The sequence below is a fragment of the Aythya marila genome, assembly GCF_965140915.1.
Source record: "Aythya marila genome assembly, chromosome: 9".
NCBI classification, from domain to species: Eukaryota; Metazoa; Chordata; class Aves; order Anseriformes; family Anatidae; genus Aythya; species Aythya marila.
The window spans coordinates 11,989,850-12,004,996 of NC_139050.1; the positions used below are offsets into that span (position 1 = coordinate 11,989,850).

General features: G+C 44.2%; 1 protein-coding gene across 2 annotated transcripts; it reads left to right on the forward strand.

The window, feature by feature from the left end:
- Positions 1-8: 8 nt before the first annotated feature.
- On the forward strand, positions 9-15,147 carry PPP1R7 (protein phosphatase 1 regulatory subunit 7; the record flags this gene model as incomplete). Of its 2 annotated transcripts, XM_082767506.1 has the most annotated exons (11): positions 26-51; positions 500-577; positions 745-867; positions 4,741-4,796; positions 5,769-5,834; positions 6,456-6,586; positions 7,422-7,584; positions 11,016-11,132; positions 12,047-12,151; positions 13,053-13,139; positions 14,764-15,147. In XM_082767506.1, 10 exons carry the CDS (start codon positions 535-537, stop codon positions 14,938-14,940), a joined length of 1,068 nt encoding a protein of 355 aa, XP_082623632.1. In that variant the 3' UTR covers positions 14,941-15,147. The 2 variants fall into 2 exon arrangements, with proteins under 2 accessions (XP_082623633.1, XP_082623632.1); XM_082767507.1 differs by lacking the exon at positions 500-577 and having other exon boundaries at positions 9-51.

Below are 15,147 nucleotides of genomic sequence, written 5' to 3' on the forward strand. Positions count from 1 at the left end.
GAAGCAAGATGGCGGCGGGGAGCGGGCAGGGGCAGCAGGAGCTGATGGAGGGTGAGAGCCCCCGGCGCGACATGTCGCGACACGGCCGCGGGGCGCCGCTCCACGACCGAGAACCCGCGGCGGGGCTCGGGCAGCCCCCGGGGGTGCAGCCCGGGGCCTCCCCGGCGGGGAGAGGCGGCGGGAGGGGGCTGCGGAGGCGGCCGGGGCGTGAAGGGATCGATAAATACAGGCGGGGGGGGGGGGGGGGGGAACGGGCCGGGACACGGCTCCCGTAGCGGCAGGGACACCTCTGGGCTCGCCTTTTTTCCCCTTTTGGCAAAGGAAAATTCTCCTTTTTCCCTTTCGCTCCGTGCCCCTGGCGCTGCGGCGCACGGTACCGGCTTGTTTATTGGTTTATTTTTTATCTAAAAAGGTCTTTTAAGTGTAACGACTCTACTTCCATATCCGTCACCTTTGGAATTGCACTTCATTGATCTAAGAAATTTCCTTTTTCCTCCAGTCTTCTTCCCAGATTGTTGGTTTTAGGAAGATGTGATGGGAGGAAAAAGTGCACCCAAAATCAAAGTAGAAACAAGGGGTAAGAGGCCTTTTATTTAAGACTAAACCTTTCAATTAGTTAACTTAGGATATCTACTAACTGCCTAGTGGTATTTGTGAGTCCTGGTTGTTTTATCTGCTTGCTGCTGCCTCCCCCCGCCCGGCTGCCAGAAGTAGCCTAATGCTGCTGCTGTCTGTCTCGTGCAGTTGATAAGCGGATCGAATCGGAGGAGTCGGGAGATGAAGAAGGGAAGAAGCAAGCGGTGTGCTTGGTGACGGACCTCAGCCAGCAGAGCCTGAGGGACGAGCAGAATGGCGAGAGCTCCACAGGTACCGTGCCGACCTCAGCGCTCGCTTTGGGAAGCGTCATCCGACGGCGCGTGCGGTCACACGCGTGTGTCAGTCCTCTGTGTCTCTGATAGCTGCACGGGGGTTCTGTCAGCGTTAGCTAATAACGTACATCTGTGCCAGAGAAGACTTCTAAAAAAGGATAATCAAGTGTAAGCGTTGCTAGAGTAAAGCTGCCTTCTTTTATGGATCCCTGATATTAGACCTTCATTTTTTCCTTCTTTGGCCGCGTATGGAACCGTGCTGCTCTTTGAAATCCTTACTGTCAACATGCAATGCAGCTTTTTTCATATCTTCTTGTGTGTGAGAGTTACTGCTTTCTGGAGAGAGATGCTGGAAGTGTTCATTAGAAACAAGCAAGAACAGTTCTTCGTAATTCCACTTCAATGCGTGGAGTTTTTAACTTTAAAAATTGCCGGATTTCTTTGGAAGGTAAAGAAGACTATTTCTAGGTAGATTGAAGAAAGATCTTTATTTATTTATTTATTTATTTTAAATTAAAAGTGCTAAGGCATCAAAATTGCACCTTTTTGAATTCTCTTGGCTTCAAGCTTTCACTGCTCTTTGCATTGGGTAGAAATTTTGACAGGCTTTTCTAAGCCTGTGTGTGTTTGGTGGGAATGCTTGTTTTAGAGTAGCTTGCATAGAATTTGTCAGAGCAAATGAATTTCTGAAGACTCCCTATGGCAATATTTTCTGGCCTTTTTGTAATGCTAGCTAACAATTGGAGATGTAACAGCTTCCTTTTTGACAAACGTGCTTGTGTATTTGCTGGTCTAAAAATGGAAGGGAAATGATACACACTTTTTTTTTTTTTCAGCAAAGTTTTGACTGTTTATGTACTACAAATTGCTCCTAATTAAACCGTGTTCTGTAGACTTGCTGAGAGCACCTTCCAAACTCACAAATTCTTATGAGAGTTTGAAATCTCACTTAACTAAATGAATTCCCTCTTAGTTGTTAACAATTCACTGTTAACCATTAAAAAATAAATAAATTGCCCAACAAACTGGAAGTTGAACAATGGCGTGATGATACGTTGAAAAGGATGAGAGCACATCTCACCAATGGTGAATCCCAAGCACTAGATGGTCACAAGAACCACTCGGATCAGCCTGGCGTGGTTTTCCTTTGCACATGTGTCACATTTTGAATATTTATTTAGCTGACTTCATTTATTTGTCCATGTGAGGTTGTGTTTTCTGTGTTGCTCCCTTGGGAATTGTAATCGTAGAGAAACGACTTCAAGTGACATACTTTTATTCCAAGTGGAGTCAGGAAAAACAACTTCAGATTTGTCCGAATTGTATTGGGTACTCTTTACTCTAACGACTGGATTGGCATTCTGTCTCCTTCCAAACTGTTAGGATCCAGAAAACTTCTTTTAGGGCAGAAACCAAGCAGAGGAATAATATTGGAATGCTCGAGCCAGTTTCTTCAGCCAGCTTTTGAGTTGCTCAGCTAAAAAGCAAAACGAACAGTCCTCCACGTCTTTTGCTGAGGATCGTAAATAGAGCTCAAACAGCTGAAACTTCACTTTTATTGTTTAGCTAATTCTCTGAGGAATAGCGCCTCTGTTGAGACAGCTTCCAACTTAGCTATTTATAATATTTTTCGTGCATATGCACTTAAAAAGTGCAGTTAGGCTTTCAGCTGCTTTAAATGGTTGCAGCGCTGTAGATTTACGTAACTCAGTAGCTGCTGTTCTGTGCTGCGGAACTCGGGCTTCCTGAATGTTGTCGTCTTCCCTACAGCTGCAGAGCTGTCTAGCTTGCAGGCATGAATTTCACAGAAACTTACTTAAGCAACTTCAGTGCCACGTTTCCCCCCCTTCCTTGAGAAATCTGCTGCATTAAAAACCGTGGACTGTTTGCATATGTACTGTGTGCGTGTGAAATTGCAGTTCGTGTTCTGATCACGACTCTGTCCATATGATCAGCACACAGACTGCTGTACGGGAGTATTTCTATACAGTACATAACCTTCCTGGGAGCCAGCCTTATTACAGCAATGTGTATGCCTATTAGTTTTAAGTTGCTTTCATTGCTGTGAAGTTGTTGCATTTCCCCTGTGTGATTTGGTTTTGTGCCATCAGGCTTGTGCACTTCTGGTAGCGCCAGGACAGGCAAGGACTGGTCACTCAAAGTCATATGGCAAAAAGTCCCAGAAGAAGTTCCTTCACTGTGACTTACTGCTTGTACAACTCAATACAGAGGGAATTGTTTGCTTTTTTAAAAAAATGTGATATCTCAAGGAACTGTTGTTCCAAACTTGGGCTGTGTTCCCGCTGGCTGTGAGTTCAGCTAGGCTGCTCGTTTGTCTGGGAGCACTTTGTGCTGGCAGATCTTGCACCCTAGAAATAGGTCAAAGAGATGCAGCTTCGGAAGCAGCTGGGAAGCGTGTCCCACTCCTCTGCTGAAGTGCATTGCTCCTGGTCTGGAAGAAAAATAAGAAAATGCAGGTGCTGCCCACTGCCAAAATACTGACAGGTGTGTGTATGCGTGTCAGTTTTGGTGGCTTTTTGTACCACCACTCAGTGTTACCAAACCTACCAGCTCATTTCACATCCCTGCAATAGAGTTTATGCTCCCTGCTAATTTATGCTGCATACAACGTTAGAAGAAGAGGGACAGAGGATCGTTTTTCAGTCTTAATTTCTGTGGGTTCAGTTAGAACTCTCTTCTGTTTGAATGCTCAGGCGAGAGCCACAGCCAAGTGCAGGAAGGTAAGGCAGGGTGTGAAGCTATTAAAACCTTGGAGTCTGGCAGTATTAAAAACTGCAATGTTTGTACTGTTAATCCTTACAATATCACAGGTAATTCCAAGCATCTTTTGGAAAAATTCATTAAGTACTGAGGATATTTGGCGTTTGCATGGGCATTGTGACCATGCTGGGCTATGAAAGTGTTCCATACTTCTGGGTTATGGAATGAGCTCGCATCCTGTAATGAGGAGTTAATCCAGAGCATTTGGGATTTGGCTAATTAAATATCCTTCTAGTTTTTTGGTAGCACAGACAGAAGCTACACACGTGAAATGGGAAGGGGTTGCTTGTTGTATGTCTGCTTTGCAAAGTCTAATTAGACTTTCTCTGGAGATTGATGCAACCATCACACCATCCTCAACAAATGAGAATCGGGCATGAATTATTCATCGTGAATTTATCCAGTAAACTTCGCTCCCTCTTGTGCTGTGATAGAAGCACAGCAAATGTTGGGCTGTCCTCCAGAGCTACAAAAGCATTTCCCAAGAAAATGTATGCAGTGTGATAAACAGTGTTTGCTAGCATATCAGTGAGTTCATTCAAACAAAAGAAGGGAGATCCATGCACAAGAGGGCACAACATTGCCATAACCTGGCAGAATTTATGCAAGGAAAGCTGAAGGGTGGGATTGCTGAGATGCTTGGTCATTCTTGGCACCATCACTAAAGAGTTTAGGTGTGCTTAGATTCCTTCTTGGCACTGATGTCTGAGGAGCACAGACACTTTAGAGGGTGTATCTTCAGAGAGATGATGGCCTTAACTGTAAAGAAGAAGAATCCTGCCAAGATCAACCTGAAGCCAGCGTTATTCAGCAGCCACGTAAGCAGGCTGGGTAAGGCACTGTTCTTTCTGTCCTTTGTACTTAGGCTTGAAATTCTGTTGTTATTAAAATTTTGTTTTCATGCCTAGCTGTCGTGATGAGAAGCCAGATAGGTGAAACGTATTTTTAATGCAGCAGAGTGTCTGAACTATGCACGTGTTCCCTCTGCAGAGAGTGTTTGCTCCCTCTGTCTCTCTGGATGTTAGCTGTTGTCATCTTGCCTTTTGCCATCAGGTAGCAGAACTTTATAATGTGTCTGCTTCTGCTGCAGGAGAAGCGGAGACACCAGTGGACATGGAGACAATTAACCTGGATCCAGAAGCTGAGGTAAAGGCAGATTTTTGTCCTTATGGGTTTTACACAGAGGGAAGAAAAGGATAGCAAAGGCACGTGTCGACACCTGGTTATGAGCTCCGGTTCTTCTGAAGGTGCTGGCTGTTCTGTCTTCCCCAGAATTGATTCAGGGCCTTTAGACTAGAAGTAGAGGTATATTATTCTTGATCAAAATCCAAAACCTCTTGTGGGTCACTTGGAATTTTGCAATAAACATGGAGATGCTGAAGGTGGGGCTATGCTGCGAGTGTCATTGATGGGGTACGAGCTTTTGTGAGAATCTTAAACGAAGTGGTTGTTGCAGTCAGACCTGTGATTTGTAAGAGACGGCGACTCAACTGGCCTTGTGCCTGGGCATAGGCAGCCTCCTGAGCCTGTGCACTGGAGAATTTGAGCATGGGCGATGGAGGTCTCTGTTTGACCTGGAAAACCAGAGCATCTGGGGCTGAGCAGCATAGATGGGAAGTGCTTTAGCTGTTTGCTAGTGCCGAGTTCTGTTCACAGAACCACCAGGTTGTTTGAACTACCAGTGGTTCTTAGTCACCTGAGGCCTGGAACTGGAAATAGCGAGGTGTGTTCCAGTTACACCCTAGCAAAGTGGGTAGGAGAGTTTTGTGCAGTACTTTATTCAAGCCAGACAACAGAATTTGTCTTTCTTGGTAAGTTCCGAATTTACTGGAGGGAAAAAAGAAGTCCCCTACTGGTGAAACAAAGCAGAGACTCAGGAAAGGGCTGTTGCACTTCCCCAGATACTGCCTTTGCAGCTGATAAGCTTAGGCCCCATACTTCACCTTTGGTGGAAATACCATCTTCCAAAACAAATTTTCACAAGCCCTTTAAAGGGAAGTTTTTATGAGCCATGAATTTTGTAAATCTACAATTTTGCTTACAACAAAGTACCGGGTTAGTCTCGAAGAATGTTCTGAAACACTTGCTGAATCCTTCTGACCTCCATTTCTCTTTCAGGATGTGGACCTGAATCATTTCCGAATTGGAAAAATTGAAGGATTTGAGGTGCTCAAGAAAGTGAAGGTAATGGTCCTAAGGAATAGAGAATGTCTCTTGGAGCTGGATGTTTTGCACGTCTGATCCATTAGAGAACAAACATGGAGTCTCTCTTTGGCTGAGATCCTAACAAGTTCACCTTATGCTTGACCCATTTGTCGAGTAGGAATAAAAAATGCTGGGGATTTGCAAGTTGGTTTTGGAAGTGAATGAGAGAGAACACATCAGGGTTAATTCTAAGAGATGCATTTTGTACTTGCACAGGCTTAACATACATGTAGAATATTCTAGACTGGAAAGGACCTCTGGAAGTCCCTAGTAACTCCCTGCTCAAAGCAGGTCCAGTTAGAGCATGTTGCTCAAGGCCTTGTCCAGTTGAGCTCTTGAATATTTCCAAGATGACGTTACAATTACACAGTCTCTCTGGGGCCCTGTGCTGGTGTCTGACCACCTTCATGGTAAAAAACTTTCCTTTCATAGTGTTGGAAGAAAACAGGAAAAATTCTATTAAAAACAAAACAGAAACAAATAATCCACAAAACTTTATGGATAACCCAAAAAACTCACCCTCTGTATGCCAAGAGGCATTACACGCTGTCATTTGTATCTATCAATCTGATTGTTTTTAAACTTTTCTTCAACTGTTAGACTCTCTGTCTGCGTCAGAACTTGGTTAAGCGCATTGAGAACCTGGAGCAATTGCAGACCTTGCGGGAGCTGGATCTCTACGACAATCAGATTCGGAAGATTGAGAACCTGGAGGCTCTAACAGAACTTGAGTGAGTCACAGGGAATCACCGGCGTTAGCCTGAGGGTGTTATGCCACTCAGTGAGCTCCACGTGCTGTACTTATTCCAGTCTTTACCACTCAGGCCCTTCTCGTAGTTCATTTGGGTGCTCTGTGAAGGATGAGGTCTGTTCTCCCTTGGTGTTTAACCTGTGGGGTAAAATAATTTCATCATCCTGGAGCTCAACAGGGACAGTCAGCTGGACGTGAAATGCATGCTGTGTAAGACAGTAAGAACGACAGGTGGTTGCAGCTTCTCTCCGGGTACAGGAGCACTCGGGCATCCCTTGGTATTGCCGGTGAGAGCTCCGTGCAGCAGGCTGACCTTCCTGTGGGAAATGACAAGAGACTTGATGTTTTATGGGGGACATGGGGAAGGAATAGTGCTCCTCCTAGCTTCTGGCACTGGTCCTTGATCACGAAACTGTTTCCACTGGGGTTGAGGAGGAGTGACCTACTTCCTGCAGTTGCAACTGCTTCATGCTTAGGGGAGGCCCTGGCCTTGTCCGCAGAGAGGCCGATCTTTTAGGGCCGTGCATTTCCTACAGGCTGTGCAGTACTGAAGGTTGGCTGAGAGTGGCAGATCCACAACTGGGCAAAAAATAAGGTCTATCATGTGCGTGTTACATATGTATTTTTTCCCCTGTTATGCTATGGAAGTATTTTGAAAGTTATATTTATTTCTGAATAAAGAAACACCGCTTGTGACTCAGGGCCTAGCAAAGTGCTTCTGTAGTTAGCGAGGTTCAGCACCGATTTACAAATGTCCCTTCTGGAATCGTTTGTGCCTCCTGGACTGAAGAGACCTTTGTTTTGTTTTACCTCAGGATCCTGGACATCTCGTTTAATGTTCTGCGACACATTGAAGGACTAGATCGGCTTACCCAACTTAAAAAACTCTTCCTTGTCAACAACAAAATCGCCAAAATTGAGAATTTGAGCCACTTGCAGCTGTTGCAGATGTTAGAGTTGGGATCCAATCGAATCCGGGTAGGTTTGCTGTACAGGATGTTAGCTGAAGAGTTTTGAGCTCTTTGGCTTGGGATTAGCCCTTTTCGAAAGTGCAATGCACTGACTTTTACTTGCAATTTTGCTGTTTTTATTGTTCTGGTCATTTAATGTGTAGTTGCTTGTTTGCTGCGCCTGCTGAATTCTTTAATCATGTATGCATGTAGCGCCTGGCTACTAAACTACTATTGATGAATCTCTCTTTAATGCATCCCCTGTGTGTGGCCTCTTGCAGATGACAGTTTCCTCTTGACAGAGAGCCAAGCCTATCAAAACCAGCAGTTACTGCTTTCTCTTACCTTCCTAGAGGCTGGCACTATGGAGTTCAAATGTAATTGTAGTTTCAGATTCGTATGTATAATTGATAATTCTGTCAGTCTCCCTCAGGAAAAAGATCTTTCTTGACTTTACTCTGAAGTGCCTCAAAAAACTGATACTCCACTGCTGAGTGCTTTGTCTTATGGTTCAGTTAGTGACCTCTCCAACTCTGCTGATTTAAAGTCTGTGCCACTTAAAGGGAAGCAGTTCTGAGTAGTCTTTGCTCTCCATAAGGCACGCTTTCCTGCATCTTGCCCAGTTCATAAGAGAATTGGTGAAACAGGCAACACACGAGACTTACAATGTGCAAAGTAAACAAATTCTTTAGAAACTTCTTTAATTATGTATACTTTAGAAAATAATGGTTACAAATGAGCATTTTTCCAATCTGAAAATTATGTAAGCTGACACTCCCCAGTTACAGTCACTGAAAAACTATTTGTTATGCTGAAGGAGCAGATGAAGAAAATACCTGTTTGTCCTCTACATTGCAGCCGCTGTGGAAGCACGCTTAACTTTGTAGGAAGGAAGGAAACATAAGCTGTTATAAACAGCCTTTTAAGGCAGAAATGTTTGCTGCTTTTATGAACTGGAAAAAAATAATCATTTTTCCCCTAAAGCTAAACTGGACTGACTTTTCTATCTAAGAAGTTATTAGTTTGGAAACTAAATTACTTATGGGAATAAATCCCGAGTGGGAGAACATCAGCCAAATAAACAACTAGGAACCTTACAGCTTGCATAGGCTGGGGAACGTGACCTAGAGGGATGCAGTTTCTGTATTCAGAAATGTAATAGGCTAAGCACACTTATTCTTTCATTTCAAAAGCTGGGTTAAAACTGTTACATTCCGTATCTGAACATCATTACCTTGTGTGGAAAAGAAAATCCAGCTAGATTTCTGTATGGACACTGAGGTGGTATATCGCCACCAGTGTTATCAAGCCTAAAATTATATTTTAAAGAGCAACATTGCATTTATTTTACATGTATTTTTGCAGCACTGAGGCTGTACATGTTTTTTTTAAAAAAAAAAAGTTATCCCACTGTATGGGTAACACAGCTAAATTATTTTTAGCATTTATATGTTAATTCTGTTATGGCTTCTTCAGGCAGCACTGCTCTGTGCTTCTGGCTGCTTTACTGGAGTGAGAAACCCAGTAATGTCTAGGGTAGGCATGAAAAAAACATCTCGTTATTTGAGGATGCCTAGAACTCTTTTGATAGTTTCCTGCCAGCAGGATAGCTTGGCTCCATGGTGGGCATATCCTTAACTCCGTAGTACAAAATCCTATGGGCTGTCTGTTCAGGCAGCCTTCTTGGTTCTGGGGTGCCTGGTAAGTTCATACCCTGCACATGAAAGCTCCTGCAGTAATGCTGGCGTAGTTGTTTTGCTGCAAAACTCTAACCTCTTGGTGCACACTTACCCTGGAGTCTGTCATGACTTATTAAGCACTCATAGCTCTGTCCTTTTTATGTGAATGGTGAGGAAACATAATTTTATGCCTGAGCTAATGCACTTTCATGCTTTTCTTTCCAAAGTTGGACTGAGGCAACTACGAGGCAAGCACTTTATTTGTTCCCAAGTTTTTTTTCCTCATGCCCATCTGTTTCATACTCTCACTTCAGCGTGGCTTTTTTATAGCTTTTAAATAGCTTTTTTTTTTTTTTTTTCTGATTATTTCTTCTCAATACCCTCAGAATCACAAGTATTTCCTCTTCAGGGCTGGGGGAGCTACCAATGAGAAAAAAATCTATTATTTTCTTGCAAGGCCAAAGCAGGGGTAAGTCCACAGGCTAGAAGGAGGGTGAGTCCATATATGAGCTGATAAAACAACTTACATTGAATCTGTTGGCAATTCTGGGATAGAGGTTGAAAAGCTTTCCTTTCCAGAGCTTACCTGTAATGCGTTGTGTGCACTTGTCCCTCTTCCTCTGCCTTCCCTTGCCCAGAAGCGTGCGCACGCAGAAAACTACGGGGTGCTAGGGCTTGGTGTCCTGTCACACCGGCACTGTTAGTCTCTGGAATCGCCAGGCAAGGAGGATGGAGAAAAGCTGAGGTGTCACAAGATATTTAACCACAGATGCACAGCTGTGTGTATATCTATATTCATGTTGCTGCTTTTCTGTGAGCTGAAATCTGTTTTTAAAATTCCCATCTTTTTAACAACACCTATTTTCTTTTTTTTTTTTTTTCTGGCTGTCCCCTGGGGGAAAAAAAAAAGCATTTTATTTCCTTTTTACAGGAGCCTTTTCTAAATCCATCCTTCTCCCCTTTTCTTGCCATGTCTTTTTTTTTTCCTCTTTTCTTCATGCTTTCTGGTGCCCCTTCCTTTGTAAACAAAGAATGGTTCGTTTTGATGCCTCACAGAGGTCTTTTCTCCCACGGACAGCTGAGCTTGGGACTTGAATTTGTGCAGTGTATATGTTCTGTCAGTAGCGTGTGTATTTAGCAGGCATATATCGCTTAACTTGGTACCTGTATGTTCTGCCTGTAGCATGAATATGTAGCCTGTAGTTAAATGTATTAACACCTTGTGTCATCCGTATCTGGATACGCCCATCAGACAGTTAACCTTGCTTATGACAGAGAAACTGATACGTGGAGCAGCTTGGCTCCGACTGCTTTAATCCTGGATGGTCAGGACTAAATTTGGGAATTACACTTTCTGTTCCCAGAGTCCTTCCATTCACCAGTGACAGCTACTCTCGCCTCTCCAATGAGTATCTGTGCCCTGGAAACACCTCATGCCCAGGGAATGTCCCTTTCAGTGCTCCTTGTGCCTGTTCGTTCTCTTCTCTGGCCGGGACGGTGCTGGCAACAGGACAAAGTGATGTGACAGGGATGTGACCCCTGCTGAAAGTCAGCAAACAGTAACGCTGCGAGCCAGCTGTCACAGGCTGAGGCTCGCTGTCACTGTGCTTATCCTGCTCTTTGAGGGAGGCTCGACCTTGTGCACAGTTTGTGTTTGGAACTGGCAGGCTTGTCTTGCAGCGGAGTGCAGCTGCACGGGTTGAGGCTGTACAACGCCAGCTGTGTCTCCAGGCTGCAGTTTGGCATCCCAGCAATGCTGTCTCCTTTGGTCATTTTGCAGGCCATCGAAAACATTGATGCCTTGACTAACCTCGACAGTCTGTTCCTTGGAAAGAATAAAATCAGCAAGCTCCAGAACTTGGATGCACTGACGAACTTGACTGTGCTCAGCATACAGGTACTGATTCTGCTCCGTGTCGTTACGTGTTGAACACCCCTGTTCCGTGAACAACCTCATAACTTACAGTAAGCTCTGTGGAATCAGTGGGTCTCTGGTGGCTGGGTCAAACTGCTTTATTGGAATGGAGTGAGAGATTTTGTGCCGTCTTTTCTTATCCTTTGGTACTAGATGAGATTGACATTGCTAAAATGATAAAATATTTTCCTGAGAGAGGACAGGAAATGAATGCTATCCCCCAATCCCTTCCTGAGGTACTGCAGAGTAACATCAAGTGAGTTATGCCAGGGACGTGCACGTAGTGGCAGTGGCTCAGTGTCGCTGCCTTCTGCCTGAAGAGAGGGGAAATGTGAATAAGCTTGTGCTAAATGAAATGTGCCCTTAATGAGCTAGGGGAGTGTCCCAGCCTTTTCTAGAGGGTGGGATAAATACACGACAAAGTGAGTACACCCTGGTATCTCTTACAATTATTTCTAATAAGTGTTACTTGCTATGTGTTGCAGTACCTGTTGGTATCTCATTTTATAGGATTTACAGAGCTGTATATAGCAGTGTGTATTGTGACTAAAGTCATACAACTTCCTTTAGGACCATTCCATTAAAAAGACCTACAGAATGAATGCTATCAATGCATAGACTTGTCTCTAAATAGACCAAGTAGAAAATTTTCAGGCTACAACTTCTGATAGGAATGTCAGGATCTGACTCTACTAAACTTGGAGACTCTGGCTCTTCTGGAACTTCCTTGAGCACAGTGGCAGAGAGATTCAACAAACTGAGCACACAGGATCAATGGGAAGCCAAGTGGACTATTTTCCCTTCCCATCCATGCTTTAGAAAAATACTTTTCCTCCAGTGACTCTCTTATATTTTATGTTTTTTTGAGTGAACTTTAACTGCTATTACACTTTCAGAGTAACCGTCTGACCAAGATCGAGGGGCTGCAGAGCTTGGTGAATTTGCGTGAGTTGTACCTCAGCAACAATGGCATCGAAGTCATCGAGGGACTGGAGAACAATGTGAGCAGACCTAAAGCACGTCTGAACTGTTGCCCTTTAGGGAGCTTTTGTTCCTCAGCTTCCCCAGTTACACATGAGGTCCTCAGTGCCTTGAAAAGACCAGGAAGGTCCAAGTATTAGTTATCTTAAACAATTTTACATTTATGAAGCTCCTCCAGATGTTCTGGAGCAGATTTTTTTTGTGACGGGGAGGTGGCTGTTGGGAAGTTCGAGGCATGTGGTTAGTGGAGCAGCTTGGTGGGTCTTTAGCTGTGGAAAGACTTGCTAGCCACTGCTGGCTGTCCCTGTAGCCTTTTGACAGCCATCTGTAGATAACTGAGTCCTTTTCGATAGGACAAGTGGAGCTGGAAGTGAAAGGGGCAAGCCATGGCATGTGGCTTGACATTGTTTCTAGATTTCTGGGCAGGACTGATTTCACAGGTGCTTGTAGCATTTGCATTCTCACCCAACAGCAGGTGGCACTGTAGGAGAGAAGAGAAATCTGGAACTTGGTTGATTGTGTGCAAGGCAGAAAAAAACTTTCTCTAAAACTGTTGAGTTTCCTGCTGCAAAACGTTTATTCAGCTCTACTGCTCAAGAGGACGCTTCTGATCCAATTTTTAATGGATTTCTCTTAACGTGCCATGAGGAAAGCTTACTTTTTAGGTGCCCTTGGCAATTGTCATTCAGCCAGTAGTTGCTTTCATTTTTGCCTCATGGCTTCTGGAAGGTCAGTAACTCGGCTTAATTAAAACAGTCTGTCTTGCTATATGTAGGCAGTGAGAGTACTTGTCGTGCTGCCTTTAAACAGCTGGCAGTAACACAGCATTGCTTCTCACGATTTTCAACTCTGGCCTGACAAAGTAAGACAGAAAAGATGAAAGGAAATCCAGTGTAATGTGTTTTTGTTTTGTTTGTGTAGAACAAACTCACAATGCTGGACATTGCATCTAATAGAATCAAGAAGATTGAGAATATCAGTCACCTAACGGAGCTGCAGGAGTTTTGGGTAAGTGCAGGTAGAACTGTTCCCTGAAACATCTGTACATGGTGAGAGAGACCCCTCTGATGGGGAGCAGCAGGAGGGTGGTGTCAGTCTTGGGCAGCTGTTGTGAGCGCTTTTTCTGGTGAATATCTTTAAGATTTTGACAGGCTGTGTAGATGGAGCATAATGGTTCCCCGTGAGGAAAGAGTTAAGCCTAATGTGATTTTTGCGGGGCTCTGATTAGTGGTAGCAAGCCTATCTCTACCTAGGAAGCAGGCCCTGCCTTCATGGTTGTGGTGGTTATGAAACAGCCCTAGTGTGTCCTATTTCTGCAGATCTCATCTTTCTTTAAGTCAGCATGACTGTGTAATGAGAGAAGCTGATACTGGCTCACGACTGCACTGGAACACAGTATCGGTTTAGAGCAGACTTGGTATGTTCTTGTTGTTATAAATATAAAGCAAATTAAACAGTCTCTGGTTTACTTCCATTCCTAGTAGGCAGGTAACTGTTAGGGTTGCTTTTGTTATCTGTGGTATCCTGAGTAGTGAAGCCCTTTGCCATCCATGAGGCTGGTGAGGATACATGTGGAGACTCCCCACCTGAAATATTGGTACTCTGACATCTTTCGGTAGCTGTGTACAAATCTGCAGAAGGAAGAGCTACTTTAATCTGAGGTCTTGACTATAAAACCATCTTTGTCAGGATCACTGGCAGTCCCGATGATGAAGCAGTTTGCTGTCACTGCAATAAACGGAGAGAGGCAGCTGTAGAAAATAGAGCTGCTTACCACACAGCAAACAGGGAGCACAAAGTTTCCAGTTTACTGTGAATGCCTGACGTGAGGAAGAGCAGTTATTAAGGGAGGACATTGATTTTTATTTTTTTTTAAAGGTGGTGTTTTTGTAGTAACTGCCTATGTATCCAAAACCAAAGCATGGCTGTAGCCTCTAGGCTGGGCAGCATGTGGCCACTGTGCATGCTTTGCTTCCTGGACAGACAGTTGAAGCATTCATCCCCTTGCATGGGAATTCCTATCCAGTGCAAACAGTGAGGCAGCTCCTGTACTGACAGGAGGAGAAGCCGAATCAGAGAGTTTGGTGCTTTCTTTGGAGCACAGAAGTAGTTTTTGTAAGAAAACGAGGAGGTAAGGGGAAGAGGAAAATGTCACTTTGCATCAGTTTGGGGCCTTCTCTTCCCACCCAAGAAGTCATGGAAGTAAAGATAGATACCACAATCAAAGAAAACCTTGACATGAAGGTTTCCAATCCTTAAACGAACAAATATGGACTGGAATAATACATAAAGGAATAATACATAAAGAGTTGGTCCCAGTGTTTTGCTGGCTCTTTTCCATCAAAACCAGTCAGACTAGACATGTTATCTGTAGAGTGAGTGGAGCAGGTGACCTGCGACCTAAGACTGTGTAAGGAAGTTGGTGCTGGTTAGCAAGGCTTGGAGTGAGAGAGAATGCAGAGGGTGCAGGGGGAGAAGGGATGTGTAGGCAGGGACTTCTCACCTATACTTGAAGGTTGCACTGCCACTGGGTGGTACTCCTCTTGAGCAGCAATGGTTTGGTTAGGTTCCTGCTAATCAGGCTTCGACTGAAGTATTTGTTTGTGTGAGTGTGCTCTTCTGTGCTCTGCAGATGAACGATAACCTTGTTGAGAGCTGGAGTGACCTGGATGAGCTGAAAGGGGCGAAGAACTTGGAAACTGTTTATTTGGAGCGAAACCCTTTGCAGAACGATCCCCAGTACCGGCGCAAAATCATGTTGGCCCTCCCGTCTGTCCGGCAGATTGATGCCACGTTTGTTCGATTCTGAACCTCCTGCTGCCCTCTCTCCCCTGCCCTCCTTGGAGAAATGTCCCAGTTGGGTTTTTTATCCACTTACCACTCCCCAGGTCTTCAGTACGCTGACACTCACAGTGCAAATGGTCAATAAAAAACACTGAATACCAGATCTTGTGTACAATGCACTCATTGTTTTTGAAATGTTGTTATTATTATTATTAAATCTTAACACAAGAGA